This window comes from Pan troglodytes, chromosome 8 (genome assembly GCF_028858775.2).
Source record: "Pan troglodytes isolate AG18354 chromosome 8, NHGRI_mPanTro3-v2.0_pri, whole genome shotgun sequence".
Classification (NCBI taxonomy): Eukaryota; Metazoa; Chordata; class Mammalia; order Primates; family Hominidae; genus Pan; species Pan troglodytes.
The window spans coordinates 74,161,046-74,187,612 of record NC_072406.2 but is presented as its reverse complement, the minus strand read 5'-3'; the positions used below and the strand labels follow the sequence as shown (position 1 = coordinate 74,187,612).

Sequence of the window (26,567 nt, the reverse complement as noted above, 5' to 3'; positions counted from 1 at the left end):
CATATCCGGTATTGGTATGTCCTTCCTTCCTACTTGCCTGTGGCTTTGCTTCTGCCTAGGATTTTCTCATCTCTCACCCTCATCCATCCCTAGGTGTTTTCAAGGGCCCCTTCTCCAGGACACCTTCCAGGATGGCTACAGGTCACCTTCACACTCATGCACTTCTTTCCACAGCTGGTCCCTGCCTCCCTCCTCAAGCCTAAATGTAGGCTCCAGGGCAGAGCCAAGCTCTTCTTCTTGAACATCTCTTCCTGCCATCCCTCCAGACTCCAGAGCCCTGGCTTTATCCACCTGGCTCTCCCCACCCCATTTTTAACAGCCCCTTTGGGACCAATGGTTCTTTTTGCTTTAGTTACAGAAAATGGGCCAAATATGAGAAAGTTTTAAAAACTGTAATAGTCCAAAGCTTTGCTCTAGAGATGGCAAGGTGGCAGCCTGTGGGCCACATCTGGACAGAAGACACATTTTGTTTGGCCCACAGAGAGTGTTTTAAAAATTGGATTGGGCCAGGTGCAGTGAGACCAGCCTGACCAACATGGCAAAACCTCATCTCTACTAACAATACAAAAATTAGCTGGGCGTGGTGGTGCTTTCCTGTAATCCCAGCTACTAAGCGGGGCTGACGTAGAGAGAATCACTTGAACCCAGGAGGTGGAGTTTGCAGTGAGCCGAGATGGCATCACTGCACTCCAGCCTGGGTGACAGAGCGAGACTCTGTCTTAAATAATAAATAAATAAATAAATAGAATGGTCAACTAAAATCACATGAAAATCTAGGTTTCTGGCTTCTCTTGAAAAATGGAAAGATTTGGCAATATCTCAGACTGACATTCCTGCCCAGCAATGCTAGGTAGAAACTGAAGAGCATTTTATTTTTTTAATTAATTTTTTTTTTTTTTTACTAGAAACAGGATCTTACTCTGTTGCCCATGCTGGAGTACAGTGGTGCAATCATGGTTCACCCTGAACTCCTGGGTTCAAGTGATCCTCCCCGCTTAGCCTCCCAAGTAGCTGGGATTACAGGCATGTGCCATGGCACCTGGCTCAAGAGGAACATTTTAGAGGCATGCCTCAAACCAGTCGTGCACTCCCCAGTTCCCCTGAATATCATATTGTCTCCCAGACCTGGCCCAGTCACTCATTGATCTTATCTGCCTGACGCAGAGGGCACTTACACCTGTGCCTCTGTGGCTTCTTTGTTCCTAGACAGTCAATGGAAGACCTCAAGGAGGAGGTGGCTTTTAAATGGGACCTTGAAAGACGGATACAGCTGTTGCGCAGTTTTATTTCACAGAGTAAAGCCTCAGCTAACTTTACCACCCTTTTCTTATACTTCCCGTTTCCTCTACTTGTAAACAGGACAGCACAATGTTTCTGTCACCTGCATTTTGGAATTAAAACAGCTTGAGTTCCCATTCAGTCTCTGTCATTCACCAGGTGAGTGAATTTGGAAACCCGGACAAGTTACCTAACCTTTCAAATTACCCTCCCGCAAAATGGAGATGACACTAGAATCTACCTCACAGTATTACTGTTATGAAGAGTAAATAAAATGTCACATATTAATCTGTCAGGACCTAGTTTTACTACTACTTTTATTAATATTATTTTAAATGAGGGGTTGGCATTTTATATAAGGGCCAGATAGTAAATGTTTTAAGCTCTGTGTGGTATATAGTCTCTGCTGCAACCACCCAACTCTGCCACTATAGTGCGAAAGCTGCCAGAGACCATTTGTAAACGTGGGCATGGCTCTGTGCTAATAAAACTTTATTTACAGAAACAGGTAGTCCAGCCTGGCCAACATGGCAAAACCCCATCTCTACTAAAAAAAATATAAAAATTAGCTGGGTGGGGTGGCACCTGCCTGCAATCCCAGCTACTCGGCAGGCTGAGGCATAAGAATCACTTGAACCTGGGCAACAGAGGTTGCAATGAGGCAAGACCACGCCTTTGCACTCCAGCCTGGGTGACAGAGCGAGACCCTATCTCAAAAACAAACAAACAAGGCTGGACACGGTGGCTCACGCCTGTAATCCTAGCACTTTGGGAGGCTGAGGCGGGTGGACTGCTTGAGGTCAGGAGTTCAAGACCTGCCTGACCAACATGGTGAAACCCAGTCTCTACTAGAAATACAAAAATTAGCCAGGCATGGTGGTGGGCACCTGTAATCCCAGCTATTCCAGAGGCTGAGGCAGGAGAATCACTTGAATCTGGGAGGTGAAGGTTGCAGTGAGCTGAGATCGTGCCATTGCACTCTAGCCTGGGCAACAGAGCGAGACTCTGTCTCAAACAAACAAACAAACAAACAAACAAAAAACAAACAAAGACAGATAGTAGACCAGAGTTGGCCTATGGGCCTTAGTTTGCCTTAGCTTGCCGTGTTTTCAACCATCTCCATAGCCAAATGATGTACATTAGTTCTAAATATGCACCCCAGGTGTCTAGATGATACCTAGACCAACTGGTCCCTCCAGTGGGCAAATGGACATCTCTAACCTGGCTACGAATTCACCAAGGCCAAGCCCAGCCCAGAAACCATTCTGCAGGGAGGTTGTGCTCACCCTACAGCTTGCCTAGAAACTTCCCAATCTTCACCCCCAGATCCCTTTAGACCTCAACTCAAATGATATTTCTTCTAAAATGCCTCCTGAGACCTTTCCGACAAAATCATGTACCCCTGACATAGGCACTTGTATTTGCCCTTCATCCCCTTGACCACATCACAGAATCACCCTTTGTTTGTGATAAGTTTATATACTATGCGTGTGGTCCCCACCTGATGGTAAGCTCCATGGCGGCAGGATCTGCCTGGTTTTCCACCTCTCTCTCTCCAGTGCGCAGTGCTGGGCTGCACACAAAGTCACGCTGGAGGTACTGAGTCTGAGACTTCTCTCCTGTGAAATGTGAGAAAGGCGCTATGTGGAGTTTAAAGTGCCCTTTGAAAGTGTATTACCTGTGTGCATGGTATTACTATTATCTGGGTATCAGTCAACTGTGCAAGTCCCTAAAGAGCAGGAAAGAAGCTTTCATAAAGACTCAGTTAAAGAATACATCAGTATATAGTGAAAACCCCAGTGCTGATGTTGAGAGTTCTCAATATATTCTAAAGTTATAATGAGAAACCAAGCTCGCCCACTGGTCTTGGCAGCATCGGGAGAACATGGGTTTCAATCCCGACTCTTGAGTCTCACCTATGTGTGACCTTGGGCAAGTTCCTTTAACCTCTGTTGGCCTCAGCTGCAAAGTATGGAAATGTCAAACTACTACGGACATAATAGAGTATCCATGAGAATTAAATGAGATATTTTATTTATATTTAATTTATATGTTAATGTATTTGCAATGCCTGACATATAAGTGGTCACTGAATTAATGGAAAATGTTGTGACTTTGACTTCATTGAAAAGACTGTGGGTGAAAATTTTGCAGATGGTTTCGGGAAAGAGAAATATGGGGCATTTTCTCTGGGCTGTGAATACACAGAAAAAGCACTCTAGAAGGAGGCGTGAATTTGGTTTTAAGACTACAATGTATGGAGATGGTTTTCCCTCCATTTGGGACAAATTAATCAAGTTGCTTCTTCCTTCTTACTATAGGAGAGAAAATGTGCTCTCTGAGAACAGAAATCTTTGTGTACTAGTCACTCATTGTTCACTATTATATCCCCAGCACAGAGAACTGATACATAGTAGGCACTCACTTTAACTGCTCCTTTAACAGCACAGAGAACTGACACATAGTAGGCATATAGTAGATACACACTTCTGAATGATGAAACCATCCATGAGTATCAGATGTTCGCATAAGTACCAATTCCATTTATTACCAACATTGCCACCTTTTGGCGAAGCTTTTCTTCAGCCAACATAAATAGCATCCCATTAGAGGGCCCTCCTGGCTTCAGGAAAAATTATAGAAATGAAGGTGATGTCCAGTCTGGGATCCTGGATATCAATCCTGGCTTCTGTGTAATCACTAACTCTCTGCTAAGTATCCTGTCATTCCAGGGCTGGGCGCGGTAGCTCACGCCTGTAATCCCAGCACTTTGGGAGGCTGAGGCGGGTGGATCACCTGAGGTCGGGAGTTCAAGACCAGCTTCGCCAACATGGAGAAACCCCGTCTCTATTAAAAATACAAAATTAGCCAGACATGGTGGTGCATGCCTGTAATCCCAGCTACTCAGGAGGCTGAGGCAGGAGAATCGCTTGAACCTGGGAGGCGGAGGTTGCGGTGAGCTGAGATTGCGCCATTGTACTCCAGCCTGGGCAAAAAGAGCGAAACTCCATCTCAAAAACAAACAAACTAAACAAAACAAGGTATCTTGCCATTCCAGTAAAGTCCATACTCTCCATGAGTTGTTTTATAAAAGTGATGTCCCCCATGGCACCATGCACTGGTATAAGACAGGGCACTGGAATGACCTACCAAGAACACAGCCACGGGAAGCACTTGCCTACTTTCCTCAGCGCATGACCTCAAGAGAGCAGCCCCTTCCCCACAAAACAGCCGACCAGACTGTGGTGCCTGAGAACACTGAATCCTAGTTCCACTTCTGTCACTCTCTAGTTCTGAGGACATGCCCAAGATTTTTCTGGGCCTTAGGTTCTGCATCTATTAAATAAAGAGGGCTGGATTTGTTCTTCTCAGTCTCTTTTATCTGTTATCTTGTGAGTCTACAGAATTGTCCATGGCAAATTAGACATGAGCCTTTCTCTTAAATAACCATGGCAATTCTTCTTGACCATCGTTATCAACAATACCAAGGGACTTTAAGCTAGCCATGCCTAAAACCAAACATGTTGGCAGACAGCACAGCCAGAGAGACCAGCTTTACCAATGGATACACCAAAGTTCCAGCCAGGAAAAGGTCTCTGAGAACATTATATGACCTTTTCTGCATCTGACCTTCACTGGTCTGCCTTTTGCCTTGTATCACCAGCGTCTTTTCCACAGTGCAAATTTCCAACCAGAACACTGCCAAAACAGAAGAAAAACAACTAAACCTGAGCCTATCACATTCAGGAAAGTCTGAGGACAAAGGAATGGGTGAGAACATTTTTATTCTCTGATACTGTATCTGGCTAATTTGCCTTATTTCTAGTGATACTCCGAGCTGAGCTCAAACTAGATAATGGCAAGCAAAAACCAAAGGGAAAGAGAATGCTGTTTCCATCTCATCTTCCGTTGGAGAGCTTAGGGCAAGCTTAGTGACAAGCAACTAGGGGGTAACTTGGCTTGTTATCTCTGTAGCATGCGAGACTTCCCTTGGAAGGGTTAAAAAAAAAGTATGTATATATGTGTAATGTATACAGAGATAACAGGACAAGTTATCTGTATGTGTGTGTGTGTATGTGTGTATATATATATATAAACATGCATATATATACACACATAATTATATATATGCCTATATACATACTTTTATTTTCTCCAGCTTTATTGAAGTATAATTGACTAACAAAAATAGTATACATTAAAGTATACAATATGATGGTTGTATATATTTAAGGTATACAATGTGATGATTTGATGTACATATATATCATGAAGATTACCACAATCAAGTTATTAACATTCATCACCTCAGTTATCCTTTTTTGATGTGGTAACAACACTTAAGATCTACTCTGTTAGCAATTTTCAAGTATACAATACAGTACTATTAACTATAGTCACTATACTATACATTAGATCTCCAGATAGAAGATGAACACATATATATGATGAATATCTTATAACTAAAAGTTTGTACCTTTTGACCAACACCCTACATATACACATTTTAAAAACATATTCCTCCCTTAAGAAGAATACACAGTATTAGTGAATTTAAATTATTTGCACTTAGTTCTTTGTCTCCAGTTATACTGCGTTCCTTTGTGCTTGTGAAACAACATATGCTTTAATTAGCAAATATCTGTAAATAATTTACTTGCTTTTCAAATACAATAGAACAATGGAGTCGATTTTCACATACATTTACCAAGCAAGTATCCTGGGTCATGATCCAGACTCTCTCATTGTTCAATAACTATATCAAGCTGTCTAACTCCTGCTGCCCTCCTTGGTGGAGGGTTGGGGTAGGGGGTTAGAAACCCAACTTCCAGTAGCAACATTTCATTTTGCAAGACCCCAGCAGGCAAGCACAGATAGTTGTCTAGCTCATGCTAAAAAAACTCTTACGCTCTCTAACCCTAGAACCTTCCTTAAGGAGCATGGAAGTGAGCCAAGGGCGAAGGGCATTGGAATAATGATGGCAAGACAAAGGCACCTTTCTGCTCGCTGCCCCCCAAGCCCCAAGAGCATGAGCCAAAAAACATAAGGCACAACGTATGGCCTATGAATCACAGAACTTCATCTAGGCTCTGCAGGGTTAAAACTGGGTGCCGCTCGTGCAGTGCAAAGAAAGACGTTAAATCAAATGAGAATGACTACTCCAGGACTGGAGGCACTATTATTTTGAATAAGATTGAAAAGGCCAGAAAAAGCAATTCAAAAACATTTCAATTATGTATTTCCCAGAACTACATCTTTGAGCAACTAATGCAAATGTTACCACCACAATAAAACTTCTTCCCACATATAAAACAGGTTGAACAGCATATACTTTATATATCATATGCATATTTTTGACTATTAATAAAAAATTCAAAATCTATGTATGCTTTACTCTCCTAAGCAATACAGTAATTATGATTAAGGGACAAGCAGCACAAAAAGAGCCAATTTATCTTACTCGTGCTCAGGAATACTATTGTGTAACTAAGCAACTAAAGACAAAATATGGTCTAATTAATTCACTCCTATGCTTATTTAAAAGACACAATTAGAACATTTTTATTTTCCAGCTTGCACAGTAGCTTAACATGCTTGAGGGTGTAGAAAGCAAAGCCCATTATTCTCAAAGACAAGAGTTTAATGTTTAGTGCCACTGATCAGGCTTGGAACTCAACTATGGGGTGGAAGGGGTGTTTCATAGCCCGGGTGTGCTTGGAGTCATGAGAAAAGAAAGGTGGGGGAAAAGATGTTTATGGGGTCACTAGATTGACTAGCAACATTTGGCCTTTGCCGCCTGGGGTTCTTACTGGGGCACAGGAATGGAGATGTGACTGTGAACCTGATAGTCATATGCCAAGGACACACGCCACTGTGCGTCTATTTATACAGCCACAAAGATCCTACAGAAAATTCACGTAATTAAACCACCCATCCTAGTCTGCATGATAAATGTCAAATATCCATCTTTAACGCTGCTAACAGTGCATCTGATTTTAAAAGCAGAATTAATTTACCCAAGTGTGTGCGAGAGATTGATGCCATTAGCATGATTCTAAAGCACCCTTTCAATAATCATCATCATCTGCATGTTTGAAATGTGTTGTCGATACTGATGCTCATAGTCCAGGGCATGAGGGATGTGTGCTGGAGGGCTAAGACCAAGGTTCTCATCTCCAGCAAGTCAGTGAGGAACACAGCGTGGCCAGAAAAATGCATCCTTGGATTTGTGCGGTGTAGATTCTTCAAGAAATGAGGGAATCCATGACCACATCTCTGAGAGGTGAATGAATCCTTAAGCCAACAATCGATAAATTTGTTTTAAATTTCCTTAAAAGCCAAGGCAACGGGTAGTCACTAGCTACAATATTATTCTGAGTAGAAGATGGCAAATATCCAACTACACTGGCTATAAAAAATGACAAGTGAATGCATTTGGTTCAAGCAATTATATTCTGGATATTGGTTAAAACTAGACTTTGATAAATGAGCTTGAGTCATATATCACTAGATGCCACTATGAACAATGGCATGCTTTATTAATAATTAATAATGAAGTATTTACATGTATGGACTCTTGTATTTCATAAAAATAACATTTCCTTAGTATGTGTCTGACAGTCTAATTGTCGAGAGGTTTTAATTGCTTACAATTTTGAGGCACTATCAAACATGTGGCTTAGTTAAGACCATCAGCCTGAAAAACATGCTGGCTCGTATGAACTGCCAACCAACACCAGGCGAGGAGTGAATCTTCTTTCCTGAAGTCTAGTCTTTTCATAGGTTGCCACCCCAAAGCCCTGACTGTTTATGGGTTGACTGCTGAGACTGGAAAATTAACAACGAAACAGAGATGCTGCCTCCAGTCTAATCATTCAAATATTTGCTTATTTCTTTGGTGAGTGCCCCTGTGAAAAAACCACTTCCCATGTTTTCACATTCTACAGTGCAAAATAACTACAGACTTTGGAAGAGAAAGAAGTGTGAGATGGGGTCGTGGATCTGGCCCACATGTGAATGACTGGTCACTGGTCATCTGACAGAAAGAAACTGGGTAAAGCTTAAAAAAGGTAGACTGTGTGCAAGAAGGCATTTTAATTCTGTGGTTCAGTCACTCAGAAAATACTCACTGAAGGCCGGGCGCGGTGGCTGACGCCTGTAATCCCAGCACTTTGGGAGGCCAAGGCGGGTGGATCACGAGGTCAGGAGATCGGGACCATCCTGGCCAACATGGTGAAACCCCGTCTTTACTAAAAATACAAAAAATTAGCCGGCCGCGGTGGCGGGCGCCTGTAGTCCCAGCTACTTGGGAGGCTGAGGCAGGAGAATGGCGTGAACCCAGGAGGCGGAGCTGGCAGTGAGCCGAGATCGCGCCACTGCACTCCAGCCTGGGCGACAAAGCGAGACTCGGTCTCAAAAAAAAAAAAAAAAAAAAACAACTCACGGAATAGCACTAAATATTGCAGAGGACCCAGAGGTGAATAAGGCACAACTGCCTGCTCCTGAGAACAGCACTATGGTGGGGGGAGCATAGGGTCAGGTGACAAGGTAAAGGAAAAGAACACAGATAACTATAAGGCACAAGGTATAAAGTGCACGAGAGGTTACAACCAACCACTGGACTATAAGCTCCCTGGGAGCAGTGATTTTTGTCTGTCTTGTTCATGCTGCATCCCCAGGGCCTAGAATAGGATCTGGCACATAATAGGTGCTCTACAAATATGTGTCCAGGAAGTAATAATTCAAAGATGAAGACAGTACTTTCTAATTTCCGGAAAGATTAAGAAATGCTACAAATAAATAGTGATCTCAGTTCGTCTCAACTTAAACTAAGGAACCCAGATGGCAAGAATCTGATGGCCTTTTCTGTGATCACTGTCTGTCTACAAAGGCAGTTTGGGAACTCCTTGAGGGCAGAGGCCATTCTTCTTCTTCTTCTTCTTTTTTTTTTTTTTTTTTTTGAGATGGAGTCTTGCTCTGTTGCCCAGGCTGGAGTGCAGTGGTGCAATCTTGGCTCACTGCAAGCTCTGCCTCCCGGGTTCACGCCATTCTCCTGCCTCAGCCTCCCAAGTAGCTGGGACTACAGGCGCCCACCACCACGCCCAGCTAATTTTTTTGTATTTTTAGTAGAGACGGGGTTTCACCATGTTAGCCAGGATGTTCTCAATCTCGTGATCTGCCTGCCTCGGCCTCTCAAAGTGCTGGGATTACAGGCGTGAGCCACTATGCCTGGCCGAGGCCATTCTCCTTAATCTCTTGTATCCAAGTGCCAGCACACAGTAGGTTTTCAATCAACATCTGAGAAATTTAATGAATTCTTTTTCCAAAAAACATGATGGCTGGGAGCCTTCCTTTGGACGCCTATGACATGTATTATCAGCACAATTTACTGATGTGTTGTGTCTCATATTGCTTTTACATTTTTAGACATGTTGATCTCATCTCCTTATCAAGACTGATAAATTTATTCAGAAAAAGGGTCACATCGCAAACTATTTTGCATCCGTCTCTTCACCTAGCAGAGTACTGAGCACATAGAACTTCACGAGTAGTTTTTTATTAACTCAAAATAGACAATACTAATATTGGCTAAAGTTTTGATCTTAACCATACAAAATATAATTTAATATTATTTCACTCATTCTCAAATTTTAATGTCCTAGAATCAATGGTGAAATTGGATTGGATATGTAAACGTTAATGATATAATATTGAAGTACAATTTCTTATATTACTTAAGTTTCTTATATTTCTGCTATTACTGGTTAATGGCCAAAACTCAAGAAAGAAAAATAGGTACACAATCATCTACCTTATTGCAGATCAACCGCATAGGCCAGGGGTCAGCGAAGTTTTTCTTAAGAAAGCCAGATAATAAATATTTCTACTTTGTCAGCGATCTGGTAACTGTCAAAACAACTCAACTCTGCTGTTGGAGCCTGAGAGCAGCCATAAACAAATTAGCATGGCCACATTCCAATAAAACTTTATTCACAAAAACAGACAGTGGGCCAGATTTGGCCTTCAGGCCTTACTTGGCCGACTCTTGTCACAGTCCAGTAATTTCTCTCCACGTAATTCTTTACATTCTTATCTTTGTTCTAAAAGACCTGCTTGGTAGAGTAAAGATAAATCCTTTTCTTAGCTTAAGATGATTACTAAAAATAAATAATAACTATTATAAGTGCAACCATTATTCATTGAACTCTCATGTGTAGGTACTATACTATGCTAGATTCCAGACCCTTTTCATTATTATCTCTGATTCCCAGCACAGTTGAGGCCATTAAATCCATTTTACAGAGGAAGAAACAGAGGCTTAAAAAAGTTAAAGCAATTGTCTAAGGCCAGTGTGGTCATTTAAGAGGTCTCAGAAATCTCTAAAAAATTACCTTATGGATATAGACCAAGACTGAGGAGCTATCCAAAGAGAAGAGCAAGACTAATCCAGCACCTTCTAGATTCCAGAATGTGTCTGTCTAACTCCAGATATGACCAAATCAGGCAATCTTTTGAAAAAAAAAATCCTGCTGATCCAGTTGACAGTTTACTTCTGCACTAAAATGTAAATCCTTAAGACACTTTTTATTTTGGTGACACAGCTAAAGCCAACATGGAGATGAAAGATAGCCTGATTCGGTAGGACTTGGAAGCCCACATGTCCTAGCAAACTCACCTAGGTGCCATTCCCTCACATGGAAAAACTTTTCAGTAAGCTCCATGGTAGTGGTTTCAAACCTCAGTGAGATTAATGCTAATATTAATGATAATAACAACAGTCAACCATTATTGAAGTATCTACTATGTGTCAACTTCGGGCATATGCATTTTACATATATTAACTTATTTAATCCTTAAAATAATCCTAGGAAATAAGGACTGTATTTCCACTTTACAGATGAGAAAACGGAGGCACAGAGAGTTTAGAACTTGCCCAAGATAACATAGCTAGACTGAGACTGTTTAAATATTTAAAATTCAGACTCCTGGACCCAACTCTAGAGATTCTATTTGAGGAGACTTCAATAGGGGCCCCAGAACATGGATTTTTAGCATTTTTAAATTCAGTAGTGAGGCTGGTGATAACCGAATCACCTTTAGAAATCTGGAATGCATGCTAGAATCTGTAACATCCAGGTATGCCTGATCTTGACTCCTGGACATCATTAGCTTAGCCATCCACAAGCACAGTTGGAGGTGACCAGCAAACCTTCTTGTAAAATCCCAGCGATGGCTGGTCAGGCTGAAATCCAAGCTTGCATATCCACCCATTTTAAGAGGGTATACTGCCAATAGATTAAGCACTTGGCAATTGGAAAATGAATGTAATCAGAAGTTATCCAGTAACAGAACCAATTACCCGTCTACTTTGCCATTTTCCTCCTCTGAAGAGCTAGTGGCTGAATGTGGCAATTCTAAGTAATTACTAAAGACACTTAACTCCTTGCACATGGCCCTGCTATTCATTTTCATGGTAATTTAAGATGGTATCATTTTTAGGTCCAAGAACCTCCACACAGACACAAAAGTTTTTTTTTATTGTTTATAAAATTAAGAATATCTAGAACAAAGGTCACTATAATCATAATTCTTTTCTATTTATTTAAGTACTTTATAGAATATAAAGCTCTTTTGCCTATAAATCCTCTTGATCTTCACCAACAATCTATAGTCATCCCTACTTTGTTCCCATTTTGCAGCTGAAGAAACTGAGGTTCCAAGTACTTATGGTTGTTCAAGATTAAGCAAGTAGCAAGCTGCAGAATCAAAATGTGACTTTCTTGAATGCTTTTCCTCAGTTGACCAGTTGCCAACACTGGAAGTATTATATATGAAGGCATTGGTGTATATAAGCATATAAATCATCACCATCATCATTAAAATGAATAGTAAGTTGTTAATGCTCATTAATAACTATTAAAATATAACTGTTATCATTATATACCACTGATTAGAATTAGCTTAACTTTACAGGATAAGGATAGTTTTGCTACCTAGACATCTGGTGACCTTTGGCAAAGCTGATTAACTAGTTACAATTCTAAAATGTCTGAGGGACTGTTCACATTAGTACACACTTCTAGAATGTAATATGATGCATTCAAGCTCTGCTTTCAAGGGTAGGTTTCACTGGGGAGAAAAGATAACCTTGAATTTCAAGGAGGCCTGGGTTCTAGCCTGGTGACCTTTGACAAACCACATAACCTTTCCGAGTCTATGTCCCCATCTGTAAAATGGGTGTACAAAGTCCTGCCTTAACCAGCCTCCCACAATTATTACAAAAATCATGAGAAAATATTCCAAAAAAAAAAACTCTCTGCAAATCACAGCAAACCACACAGGGACGCTATTTCTAATCTTGCACAATGATCATTTTTCTGCTTTTAGAACTGACGTCTTTACATTTCAAGAAATCATAAAAAGGCAGAATGATTCTCTTAAACCAAAAAAAGCATACTGAGTCCTGGCTGTCCTTTCGAAATGGATGCTGATGTCAGCTCAATCAAGAAATTATTAATCTCCATTTGGTTACTTAAAATAAACTGTACTGGCTGATTAAATGTGCTGAACATTTTCTCCAAGTAACAGTGCATATCACCAAGAAACCTTTCTCTTTCAGTTACACATTGCAAATGGCAAATGCATCATTCAAAACTATTTAAAATCAATAATAAAAATCATTTAAATGTATATAAACAAGTTAATGGAATAAGTGAAAACAAAGCAAATTTCTTAATGAGAGGGCCCTGTTGCCCCCTCTAGGTGCCAGCAGTAAATGCTGGTTTCTGTAAGGCTCTCCTCCAGAGAAGACTGCTGCTGCTATTCTGCTAATGAATGACTAACTTAGGCCAGGGGGGAAATGACATCACCAGGGTGGAAAACCGATCTGCATTGGGAAACTTTCTACCTGCTTTACATTTGTCATAATTATTTTGCACAATGCAGTCTGCATTTGCATAATTTTGAGGCGTGTCATTATCTCAATTGAAAATTGTTTTAATATGGCTGAATAATTCACAATGACATCAGCCAAAGTCCTAATGAAATATACAAGTATAATCATACAGCTAATTACCAGCCGTGTTAGCATTAAAAAACAAATCATGCATAATATTAGACGATGTATATGCAGCTGAGGATTATAAATAGAGCCATCTCCCTCCGCAAACCCCCTAGAGTTTACTTTTAAATGGCAAGATTAATTTTCTCAGGTATGGCTCATATAGCAGTGACGAAATGCACAGATCATTACAATGGTTCCCTTTCAATTCCCCATAATGAACAATTAAAAAGAAATCGTGTATTTAAAAATATATCTATTCACTGTCAACACTTCTAGCAGATGCAACGTTTGGCAAATATAGCCTTTATTCTTAAATCAGAATTCACCATTTAATTACACCAACAAAAATTAAAACTGTACCAAGTGGGGTCAACTCAGGGTCTTTAAAAAACATCCCAATTTCAATCCCCCCCCCCCAAAAAAGAGTGACCACAAAATATCCCATAAAACACTGAATAATTTCCTCCTGGACTTAGTCAGAAGTCTATTAGGCACCAGTTCTTTTCTGGATATTTAATCCTTCCCTTTTCCAGATCACAGGCCATGTTGAAGTAATAAATTTGAAAAGCAAATAATAAGAAATCAGGAGGGGGAGGGGGAGGGGGAGGAAGACAGCTGCGCAGGAAAGTTGGGTCGGGGGAGGGGGCCGAGCCAGACCTTGGGAGGGGGAAAGAGCTCAACCTGTTGGTAGGTTGCAGGATTTTTCACAGTATTTCCAAACAACACCTTTTTAAAATTGCAGGCGGACGTCGGGAAATATGAACATTTAAAAACCAAAGCTGGCCGGGGAGGGTGGAGGGGGGAGGTGAGCGGGGGTGGGTGGGAGGGGCTTATTTCCGAAAAGGCAGATTCGAGGGCGAACGTTTCGACGAACTCCAGTAATTAACTGGCATAGACCACTGACGAGTAATTCGATCCTGGGGAGAGGGAGTGAACTGGCAATGCCAAAAGTACTATCAACTCGATCAAACCGAGGAATTCTGGAAGGACTGGCAGCTCCGAGCCCCGGGATGAGTTAAACGGGAAACCATTCATTTAACAAAAAGATCCTTAGATCCTTACACCTACCTCGAAAGCTCGAGAGCCTGGCACAGCACTAGCTGCCCTCAAAAGTCTGTTTGATTACCCTGCTCTCGCTTTGGCAACACAAAGCCTCGCCAGGCGGCAGTGCGCCCTCCCTCCCTGCTGCGCCGTGGGCACAGACTCCCCAAAATAGTTCCCCTCGGTAGGTACCACGGCGCTGAGGTCGGTCAGCTGAGGAGGGGAGCCCGCAGAACTGCGGTCACACATGAAATGACAGAGCCGAAGGGAGGCGGCCGCCCCGGCGCCCAGTGACAGCGGGCTCACCTCCGGCGTCCTCCCGGGAGCGCGGCGAGCGCCCCCGCGGCCGCCCAGAAACGTGCCGGGGAGGCTCTGTCCCCTCCCCGCCCTCCCCGGGAGCGCCGTCTGGGCACGGAGAACGCTGGACCCGCAGGGCCAGTGGGCGAGCACACACCCCTCTGCCCTCCCCTCCCCCGCCCCCGTCCCACACACCCCCAAAGATCGCGCAGGAGGACGTCCACTTTGCGTGGAGTAATTGCAAACTAGAACATCAAATGGCTTGTCCGGGGGGAGGGGGAGTGGGCGAGAGATAGTTGTTAATGCTTAACGTGTTTGTGCCTGTTACACCACCGCTTTGAAATCCGCCCGGGCAGATCTGCAAGTTATTTGAATGTATTATTCCAGTACCTGTCATTTATCACTTTATTCAACACGTCTTTGCCAACTCAATAGCTTTTGATCTCATTCTGCCTCCATTTCGTAATTTCCGCCCTCTTAAACATATCAAATACTTACTTTGAAAAAAGAACAATATCGAAACCCACCGAAAGAAATCCACCCAGACACGACCGAGCCAGACACGAAGGTAAATTTTCAAAAGGCAAAAAATATAAAAAGCATGTGATGTTCAAGAGGCAATAGCAGGAGAGCAAATGAACACACACACACACACACATACACACACACACACACACACATCCTTGAACAAAACCCTTCTCGAACAAGTTATTTGATCTTGACTAAAATCAGCAGTTGGATCCTCTTTGTAAAGCTGACAGCCAAACTCTGACAATGGCAAAATACTCGAGCCCCAGCTAGTGGCGCTACCCCTTTAAAAAAGGAGTCGATTCTGCTTGCCTGCAGAAGTGAATACAGTATTTTCAAGCTTGCCCTGTAATAAGCATTACTAGGGGGAAAAATAATAAAGAAAGAAGAGGGGGACAGACAGGTTTACCACCTCGCCATGGTCGCTATTTCTGCCCTGGGGAGTGTCTTCTGGGAGGAAATAAAGTTTAGAGCTGGATAAAAGTTGCCGGCTGGTCCTCTCTTCCCACAACAGCTGGAGCTCCGCTATGCAAATCGGATCCTTTGGCGTACATCTTACAAAGAAAAAGTCGCCAAGGGACAAAATTCTTGGTTTGCCTTCAAGGTGGAATTGAAAAGCCTTGTAGAAAATGTAAGGTCCGTGCAAGCCACACGGTGAGCCGACCCACTGCAGGGGGGGAAAAAAACACCAAATAAATAATGTAGCCATCAGAGCACAAACATCTATTCCCAGACACATTTACACACAGACATCCACTCTCTTAATACAGACGACCCAACAGATATAACGCTGGGTGGAAAAAATAATAGCACCCACAAATTTTCTGCTTCCCTAAAAAAAAAAAAAAAAAACTCAGGGCCCCCCACCGCCACTTCTCCCCACCTCCCCATTTGAGGCGGTAAAATTACATTATGTATGTATGATCAGTGCAGGGATTTTTTTAAACAATAAAAATGATTTTGGGGGATGCAGAGGGTAAAAGTTTGGTGAAAAGTTTGTGGGGGGTGTGGGTGGGTGCAGAGGTGTGGGTGAGCTGGGGGGTTGGGGGGTGCCGGGGGGTGCCGGGATCGGAGGAGCGGAGGAGAGCGAAATACCTGGAGTGAGTTGGGCTCCATCTCGACGTTCTGAATTGATTGAACTCAACATTCTCTCCAAACTTGTTGGCTTGAATGGATTGCATCAGGTCCTGGCAGGGAAACGCATTCTCTGTCTTCAGCCGGCGTAATGTCTCAATATAAAACTGAGCTCTTGCCTCCCTTTGGGCACCGAAATGATTGAAAATATGTCCTAATATTTCTATAACGACTCAATTTTCAGCTCCTGAAAAAACTATGTGGGTTTTCTTCCAAATATGGATTGATCAAATTCATAATCGAGAGAAAGGCGCCATACGATCTCGGCGGGAAGAGGATGGATCAAGGCAAAAAACACACAGGAAGATTTGTAAAAATAAAAGACACCCTAAAACTGTGTGGAGATGTGATTCCTCTCTCTCTAACCGCCCCTGTCTGGGATATCGTCTGATGAGATTTTTGGAGGAGAGGAGGGCTAGCGAGCTCCACTGTGCATCTGACAGGACCTGCTTGTATATGTCTAATATAAAGAACATTTCCTGCAGAGATTCCGGGGCGCTGCTCCTCTTTCTAATGCTCCTTAGCAGATTTGCTGTTATTAGACATGTAGATTTGTTTGATAGTTAAATTACGCTTCCTCACTGCCATGTTTTCGAGAACTAATCTGTTAAATTATCTTTTGATGCCTATTTACATGGAAGGGAAAAGTGGGTTATCGATTATATAAACATATAAATATTAATGCATTTGTTCGCTTCGCAAAAAAATACTCAGCAAAAAAAAGAGACAAGTGAGCAGTGCACACATATCTTAGGATTTTGCAAACAATATTGAACGGACAGCGACTGCATTTAGGGACTGGAACAATAAACGATGCATGATAAATCAATAAATGCGAGAAGCGAGTCTGCTCAGAATATGAATTCAGGCTCCCGGATCTGCGTGTGCATTCTTTAATTTTGAAGTATATACACTAGTACGTGTTTACAATGCTGATGGACGCCAAGGGCGCTCTCAAATGATAATGTGTTTATATAACCCAGCGCTACAGGAATAATATACCGACTCCTACCCCACCCCCATCCCCTCCCCCGCCAAAAAAGGGAGGGGAGCTTCCTCAATAATAGTTTGAAACTGAAAAAATCCATTTGCAAACTAGTTAAATACAACCAGAAATTAAGCTGTTGAAAACCGGGGGCATGAACCGTAAGACAATAAAGGCTTTAAATGTGTATATTTATTGTTCTGGAGCCCTGGAGCATTGCGAGGTTTGCATGCACGGCTATTATGCAAACACAGAGAAACTTAAGAGCGACAGAACAAGGAACAGGCAGAGACTGCAAAGCCCTCGCAAGCTCCGACCCAGCTGCCGGTCCTCCGCCAGGCTAGATTGCATTTTCGCAGTGTTGATTTAAAATGGTGTACTCGCTTCCCCCACGTTCCCCCACCCCCTTCCCCGCTCTCCTCCCACTCCTTCCAGCACACCCCCCCTCCAGCTTTTATTATATTGGCACCAATCTTTCCAAAGTGGGTCTGGCATGCTAAAAAAGTAAACATGTACTATATGGGGAATAAGGTCTGTATAGTATGACAGTTGAAACTTGATCTGTGATAAAATTACAGGATGTTGAAATTACTAGTAAGCTATTTTTAACGCTTTCGCAACGTTTCACCTCTAGTCACAGCATCTAGTTGAAACAGGATTACTTTAATGAAAATTATATTCACATGGCTGAAGTTAATACACCCGGCAGAGCGCAAATGCCTCATATTCAGTGACTTGAGGTGGAAAGACCCTCTGTGTATATTTTTATGCCTTTTCATAACGTCTGCGTCCGCTGCAGTAAGAATTAGGGCACTTAACATTATCTAAACCACATTTTTGATTCAGAATATGGGGAAGTAATAAAAGGCAAAATCTATCTCGTTTCTATACACACAGAGATAAACGAAAGAAAATGGCAGATCCTCTAATTACAATAAATAATAAAAGCCCATGCCAAAGAGCCCGTATTCTGAAAGCTGTCGAAAACTATTTTAATAATTTAAAGTAATATCACAACTCTGCACCATGGAGGACTACAATTCGCAGTCTCCCATCTTTAACATTAGCCAAATTATGACTTGCACATCACTCTTTAATTATCTCTTGAAATTTCATCTGATCTTTCTATTTTATAAACATGGGTTACAAAGAGAAATTATAGCTCTCCTGCGCTTTCTCTCTCTCTTTTTAACTTTATAACGCATACTGCAGACGTTTGATTAGAATCGCCCATTTTGTTCATTTTTAACATATGAATGGACTTGACTGAGGGGCATTTTACATGTCTTTTTAAAAAATAGATATGCCTAAAGCTTCTGTTAGTCTCTGTCATGTTAGCGTAAATATATACATCCAGTTCAAGAAATCCTATATTAAAAAAACTTGAGTTGCAGTATTTTGACAAGATCGTATTTGAGATCGACTCTGAGTCAGTTTCCTGTATGACCAATGCAGCAGCATTTATGCAAGAAACCTCAACAGAATGCCTGAGGGTATCCCTCAATTGTATATTAAATCTCTTTCTTAAAAAATTATACAGCTCTTTACAGCATCTAAGCTACTTCTACTATCTTTGGTGCTGTAAGTCTTTAAGTGTGTAACGAACTTCATCTAATTAGAAACCCTGTTTCTTCAGCTCTTCAAGGTAGGCACTGAACTAGGATGCATGCTGCCTTATCTCTCCGATAAGGTTTCTGAGATGTTAACAATTGCAGGGATCTGGGTCTGAATATTTTTGAATATCCGCAGCCTTGTAATCAGATGAATGCTAAATTTCAAAACCGAATCACAGGGGTATCTTTCCCCCTCTTTTTACAGCACTGCCCCCACCCCCTGTGAACATAATAAATCTAATAAATCAAACCAATACTGTGAATGTCTTTTAAAATTACAGATCACAATAGTGTTTACCCCTCCCCCCCCAAAAATCCCTCAATTTTACCTCTTCTTTAATGTGATGTTTGATAGGCACCTGTAAATTATCTGTGTAGCAAATATCCATACAAAGAAAGTTTCAATTAAGATAAGGAGATTGTATTGAAACAGTTCTTTGAAGTAATGTAGTTAATAGCCTGTCTGATTTCTGCTTGTGAGAGACTAATAACGTGGATTCAAGGCTCCATCAATCACAGAGCAGATGTAAGACTTGAGACACCGACACCCAGGGGAATAGAGGCAAACTCCTGCAGTGCAGGGTCCCTGGGCTAATGTAAAGTAAATACTCATAAACAGATTGAATGTTGTAAGAAGACAATCCATTCAGGACAGTTATAATCATGAAAGCAACTGCTTTATTTATCTATAAAAAAGCTTGTAGCTGGAACTTGCTGTGTATAAAAGGTGGGAGGGAGAGTAGTATATGTTTATATGACCCACTATTTCTGGGCTCTTTCTTGTACTGAAACACAGAATCCGGTACCCACACACCTATATTCTTGCTGCTTTACTAGCCAAAAATCCAACTCTCTAAGTTAATCTCGTGTATTTACACGGTAAAAAATTAAAAATCATTCTTGCCCCTCAAGGGGATGGGAGAGCAGTAGACATTATTCAGTGTCTGTGAATCGCTTCATAAAGGATCAGGAGGATTAAGTTAGTTGCAAAAACCAGCAGTGACATAATTAGGCAGCTTGGACTATAATAAACAGGATCATAAAAAAAGAAAAAAAAGGAAAAGTACAGTTTGAAGAAAGAAGGCGACCATTTCGAAAATGCAAACCTCTCTGCGTACCCCTGGGCCTCCCCTCCCCCAAATTGCAAAAGACAACTGAAGCATTTTTGACCTTGGCTACAATAATACTTCATGTTTTAGCACTTTAGTCAGCATTTTATCTACTAATTGCTACACACTACCGCATGTGGCTCGAATCTGCCACTGCAGCTTTCTCTCATTGGTGAGCGAATTGCTTGATAAAGACTGGGAATTCAACCTGGCTGTTTCCTTTCTTGCTCCCCCTCAGCCATCCACCCCCCCACCCCTTTTCTTTCCTCTTCCAGCTAGAAGCCACTAATTTTCCCAGAAAATACCACATGGATGAGAATAGGGACAGTGAATTGTTCCCTGATCTCTCTCCACTGGTTAAAGCTCGGGTCACTTTTGCGATCCGGAGGCAAAACGGAGGCGGTGAAGGGGGGTAATGGGGACGAGGAATTAGGGGGACGAAGCGAGGGGCGAGTGGATTCTGGCCTGTTGGCGGACCTGATGCTAGGTGATTCTGAACGTGGGTCCCTTCCCCAGTCCATCGCTGGTTGGAAGTCTGTGGGGCTCCACGCTGCCCACCTGGGGACCTCGAGTTAGGCACGCTCTCCTGCTCTTGCTTGGTCAGTAAGTGGGGTTCGAAGGGGTAGCCCTGGAGTCTGCAGACTGATTCGTAAAGAACCAGCACTGTCTGAGGGTCAGCCACCGCCTGGTCCCATCCCCCTCTATGCCTGGCGCCATCGTGAGCGGCGGGGGCGGGTGGCGTTATTAATAAGGAGGCCTTGAGCAGAGCAGGCTCGCCAAGCCTTAGTGCAACAAGTCTATTGGTTTGAAGGAGGATCAACCGGGTTATACGGGTCATTGCTTTCCAGGAGACCTCTAGTGGTCAAAGGTTGAGCTACATCTCAAATTTGGGTCTATTCGTCGCCTGTCTCAAGAGCTGTGGTGGGGGTGGGACTCCAGCCCAGGTCCAGGTGGTAAAGGCTGGAAGCTTCAGAAGGATGGGTATGGGGACAGATTTCTCATGAACTTGGAGCCGGAGCCAAGAGAGACACAGGGAACTCGGAGCAAGTGATCCCCTGGGAAGGGTCATGTGATGCCCTTTGTGGGCACTGGAAGCCCCAAGTTCCCCTGCCCTCGGTACAGATGGAGACTTCCTATCTCATCTTGATTTTCCTCCCGAGTCTGAGATTAATCAAATATTATGCAGGAAGTTGGATTAAATTTGCTCAAGCCTTTCTAGTTACAATAGCAATGCTGAGTCTGTTTATTTTTTCTAATTTGTTTGTAAATTAAAGCCAAGTCCCATTCCCTCACCCCAATCACAAATACACCCTAACACCCCTTAATTTTAACAACTTCATTGCCTTCAAGTGCCCTTGACATTTATGGGTTACTTAGTATAGAAATAACTAAGCTTTTATTTTTTTAATTGCCTGCACTGCGGGGTACATATATGACGTTTGGCTAAATTGTAATCTTGCCCCTCTATTCAGAATGCCACGGCATTCCATCTCAAATGGCAGGGTGCTGGAGGAAAGGGTAGTGGTGACTCAGGCTTTCAGACTCATTTGTGATCCACATATTAATAAATAATTTGATCAAATTGCCCCCCAGCATGGTATTAAAGAAATTCCTGGGAACACCTATCATAGGTCATACTCAAAACAGAGGTCCCAACCATCTGAGGTTATTAAAACATCTTGCCATACCTGATTTTTTTTTTAAAGGAGACAAGAAAAAATGTACAGACATGGAGTCTTGGCTCCAATGGGGCACTCATATATTGCCTACTAAAATTTCTCTGTGCAGTTTCAAACAGACATTAATGATGCCTTGTATTTGGTGATTTACAACTTATAATTACTTGACAAGCATTAAGTAACTCATTACTTAGAAGCAGAGTGGGTACGGTAGGTAAATCACTAGACTGAAAGTCAAGGGGATCATTCTTCTCTGATTTGCTGTGTCTCCATGTCCATGACTATAATTATCTGCAGGACTCAAACCCTAATTCTGGCCTTGTCAGAATTTCTCAGATATTGTGGCAGAATTATCCAGGCTGTTCATCTGTATAGAGGCAGCTGCCCTTGCTGGGGAGTCATTCAGACCCATGGAAGTGCCGGCAAGTCCCTTGACCGCCTCCACCTACATTTTGCCATGTCACAGACTGATAATTTTATGACTTGTTATTGCAGGTTGAAATATGTAAACGTGGTAATTCACTAAGGGTATAAGGAGATCTGTGTACTTCAGAAGAAAAATAATACCAAGAAAAACAGTGAGGTTGGTTCTGTTTTCATTTCCAATAAGCTTTGGCCAAAATAAAATTGGGTGGGCTTTCCACAAAGATAGTAGGGGACCAGATGAATTTCCCTCAGGGCTTAAACAACGCCCTTCTAGGGATGTGCTGGCACTAGTTCCCGCAGACTCCCTAGAGCTGATGATTACATTTTCAGAAATTTTGCAAGTCAGATGTCAAACACATCCACTATTGAACATTAAATTATATAAGCTCTCAAATAAATTATATTAGAAAACAATGGTAATATACCCTCAACACTCTAATTGTTTTACTATATTTAACTGTTATCTATACTCTGGAGGTTATTTATGTCTTTTGTATTTTTGTGGCCGCAATACAGTATCCTCAGAGGACTGGTTCCAGGACTCCTGGCAGATACCAAAATCTGTGGATGCTCAAGTCCCTTATATAAGATGGCATAGTATTTGAATATCACCTACTCACATCCCCCTTATACTTTAAATCATCATATTGTAATAACTAATATGACGTAAATGCTATGTAAACAGTTGTTATATTGTTTTATTTTTCACTTATTTTTATTTTTCACTTATTTCACTTATTCACTTATTTTTATTTTTCACTTATTTTTATGTTTTTTTTTTATTTGTATTTTTTTGAGACAGTCTCATTGTGTTGCTCAGGCTGGAGGGTAGTGGTGAAATCTCTGGTCATTGCAACCTCCGCCTCCTGGGTTGCAGCAGTTCTCCCACCTCAGCATCCCGAGTAGTTGGGACTACAGGCGTGCGCCACCACACCTGGCTAATTTTTGTATTTTTTGGTAGAGGCAGGGTTCCAACATGTCAGTCAGGCTGGTCTCAAACTCCCGACCTCAAGTGATCCACCTGCCTCGGCCTCCCAAATTGCTGGGGTTATAGGCGTGAGGCACCATGCCTGGCCTTTCTGAATATTTTAAATCTGCAGTTGGTTGAATCCTCAGATGCAGAACTTGTATATGGAGGGCCAACTCTACTATATAAGGGTGTGCTACTCCCCATCTCTTCCCAATTCACATCCATTGACATCCCATTGGTAGCTTGAAATAGGCCATGGTGGGGTATTTATACCATGGAATTCAGCAAACATTACAAATCAGAGCTCGATTCATTGTTTTGTTGATTGGACTTGAGAAAGTGATGAAGACAATGTTAATACTGCAGATTGCGATGATTAATTTTATGTGTGAACTTGAGTGGGCCATGGGGTGCCCATATATTTGGTCAAACATTTTTCTAGGTGTATCTGGGGGAGTGTTTTTGGATGAGATTAACGTTTGAATCACTAGACTGAGTAATGCAGACAAATGATATGCAAAGTAAACCCCCTCGTGGGTGGGCATCATCCAATCAGTCGAAGGCCTGACTAGAACAAAAAGGCTGAGTAAGAGGGAACTCCTCTCGACTGTCTGCTTGACCTGGGATATTGGTCTTTTCCGGCCTTCAGATTTGAACTGAAACATCTGTTTTCCTGGTTTCCAGACCTTGGGACTCAGATTGGAAGTACACATCAGCTCTCCTGGGTCTCCAGCTTGGTGATTACAGATCTTGGGACTTCTTAGCCTCCATAATCAATCATGTGAGCCAATTCTTCATAATAAATTAATCTGTCCCTGTCTTTCCCTCTCTTTCTCTACACATACTCCATACAACACACACACACACACACACACACACACACACACACACACCTTATTCTGTTTTTCTGGAGAACTCTGACTTAGGTTTAACTTAAAAGTTTGTCAAGCCTGTAGCCAATCGTATTGTGAATAGCACAATTGAGGAAATATATTGAAAACTATTATTTGATACCAGCAAAGAAGGTGTTCATGTCATTGATGAAAGAGGGAAGTTCTGGGATACATCTCTGTTTTTTCTCTTTTATTGTACTCCTTAATATAAGTGAAAATATCAATCAACATTAAAGTTAGAGCTACACTTATTTATTAATTGCAACCATAGATTAGGTATGGATAGCAGAGTTCAGCAAACAGGAACAGAAGCATTCTATGAGAATAAATTAGCTATCTGGAATTCACAATGAAGAGTGTGTATAATTATTATTTGCACATTTCTGCTATACTTCCTGTATATCTGCAAAATATATAATAAAATTGCACACATATATGTGCATAACTTGACATACATATATACATATATAGATCTATATATCTAGATCTAGATCTTTGTATATATTTAAATAAAACATACATACCTTTTTGGGGGTGAGGAACTAATTGTTAAAGATTTGAAAGCACACCACATTGTATAGGTATCTTTGAACATGATATACAATTCAGACTTCTAGAGCAGGGGCCAGCAAACTACAGCCTACCACCTGCTTTTCTATAGCACCCAGGCCAAGAACATGTTTTACATTTTTAAATGGCTCAGAAAAATCAGTAGAAGAATAATATTTTGTGACATATAAAAATTATATGCAATTCAAATTTCAGTGTCCGTAAATAAATGTTATTGGAACACAGCCATGCTTTTTCATTTATGTATTGTCTATGGCTGCTTTCGCGCTAAAACAGCAGAATTGAGTAGTTATGACAGAGACCGTATGGCCCTCAAAGCCTAAAATATTTACTGTCTTGCCCTTTGTAGTAGAAATTTGCTGACTCCTATTCTAGAATATGGAGATACATCCCTTGGTTGGGAGTAGTCAACTCAACCAAATGACCTTTTGAAGTCTTTTCTTGCCTTTGGTCCTAGAAATACTTCCTTGGTAAACAGACAGAAAAAAAAAAAAGGAATACTCAGAGTTTTTGCGAGGCAGTCAAATCATTGACTCAAGGTCACGGGGAGAGCCCATGCCATCATAAAAGTAAGAGTGGAGCATGAGAATTCTCACTCGTTGGTTTGTATTCTGACCACTGCATGACAGTGCCTTTCTTCCTTACTGCTTGTCCTAAAGCACTGTATAATTTTGTTGGGCGCTGTTAAATATTTATTGAGTTTTCTTGTCCAGAGTGGTTCGGTTACTGTGTGTCTGTGTGTGTGATGGGACCCTTCAGGATTAAAAGTGCTATATAAATAGAGGATTATTTTATGACTTGTTATTGCAGGTTGAAATATGTAAATGTGGTAATTCACTAATGCTATATCAGTGCATGTATCTGGGAAGCTAGAATGCATTATCCTGCTATTTGAATCTAACATCATTTACATCCTTTTTTAAAAAAGATGCCCAATCAATTTTTTTTTAAATGAGGAAACGCAGTAGAGGAAAAAAAAAAACCTCCTTTAATGCAATACTTCAGCTGAAAGTTTAATGACACAAAAGGCAGGCAATTCAAAGTTACAGTTCCCACAGCAACTGTAACTCTGCTATATAGCACATTTAGGCATAGATTTCACAGCATGTACTGCAATACAAAATACTCCACACTGGGCATGCAAGGGGGCAGAGTTATGGTTGCTATGGGTACCATGACTTTGAATTTCCAGATTTTTTGAGAGTTTAAATTTTCAACCAGAACATCACATTAATAGTTCATTTTTTTTGCATTGAAAATAATAAAGGTTGTATCACTGTTTCCACTGTCAAACCCATCTCCAGCTCAGTCCACTGCTTAGTATAAATACCTACCCAAACATATTCACCCTACTTGCTAAAATTAAACACATGACCTCAGCCCAGGGAATATTTTAGTTTGCAAATTTGTATGCGATGACTTTCACTGGATTAACTAAATCTGCTCCCTCGTCCTTTCTCAAAATCACCCATACATTCAGATTAACCCTCTCAGCATTCTGGTATATTTTATCTGTTATTCATAGGCTGAGAGGATATGATAATCACATTCATTGTGTATGAATGTGTGATGTATGTATTTATAATTTATACTCTGTCTACTTCCAAAAAGAACTGGAGGTAGCTAACTACACTTATTCATTTATTCCTTGAACATGTCATGCAATTTTATGTCTTTACACCAGTGGTCCACAGGACCCCTTTTCACTTAAAAATTATTGAGGACTGCAAAGAGCTTTTGTTTGTGGTGGATATATATACATTTAATATTAGAAAGTCAGATTTTGTATATGTAAAATATTATACATTATAGTAGAAATATTTAAAAATATTTATAACTGATTTTAAAATAATAAATCCATTCTGATAAAACAGTTTTTAATAAAAAATAACTATATTTTCCAAAACAATGAAACATAGTGAGAAGACAGGCATTGTTTTACATTTTTAGAAGTCTCTTTAATGGAAGATAGCTAGATTC

General features: G+C 41.3%; 1 protein-coding gene across 3 annotated transcripts in view; it reads right to left on the bottom strand.

Moving 5' to 3' along the window:
• The window catches only part of ARID5B (AT-rich interaction domain 5B), a 196,293-nt gene extending 178,798 nt beyond the window's left edge, over positions 1-17,495 (bottom strand). The window contains exons 1-2 of one of the 3 annotated variants that reach the window (XM_001165696.7): positions 16,304-17,495; positions 15,621-15,875 (exon numbers count right to left, since the gene is read on the bottom strand). In XM_001165696.7, coding sequence (XP_001165696.3) covers positions 15,621-15,875; positions 16,304-16,324 — 276 coding nt within the window. In that variant the 5' untranslated portion in view covers positions 16,325-17,495. Of the gene's footprint in view, positions 1-14,410; positions 14,713-15,620; positions 15,876-16,303 lie in introns of those variants that run through there. The other 2 variants (XM_054659654.2, XM_063781829.1) reach the window with 2 other exon arrangements.
• Positions 17,496-26,567: the final 9,072 nt, after the last annotated feature.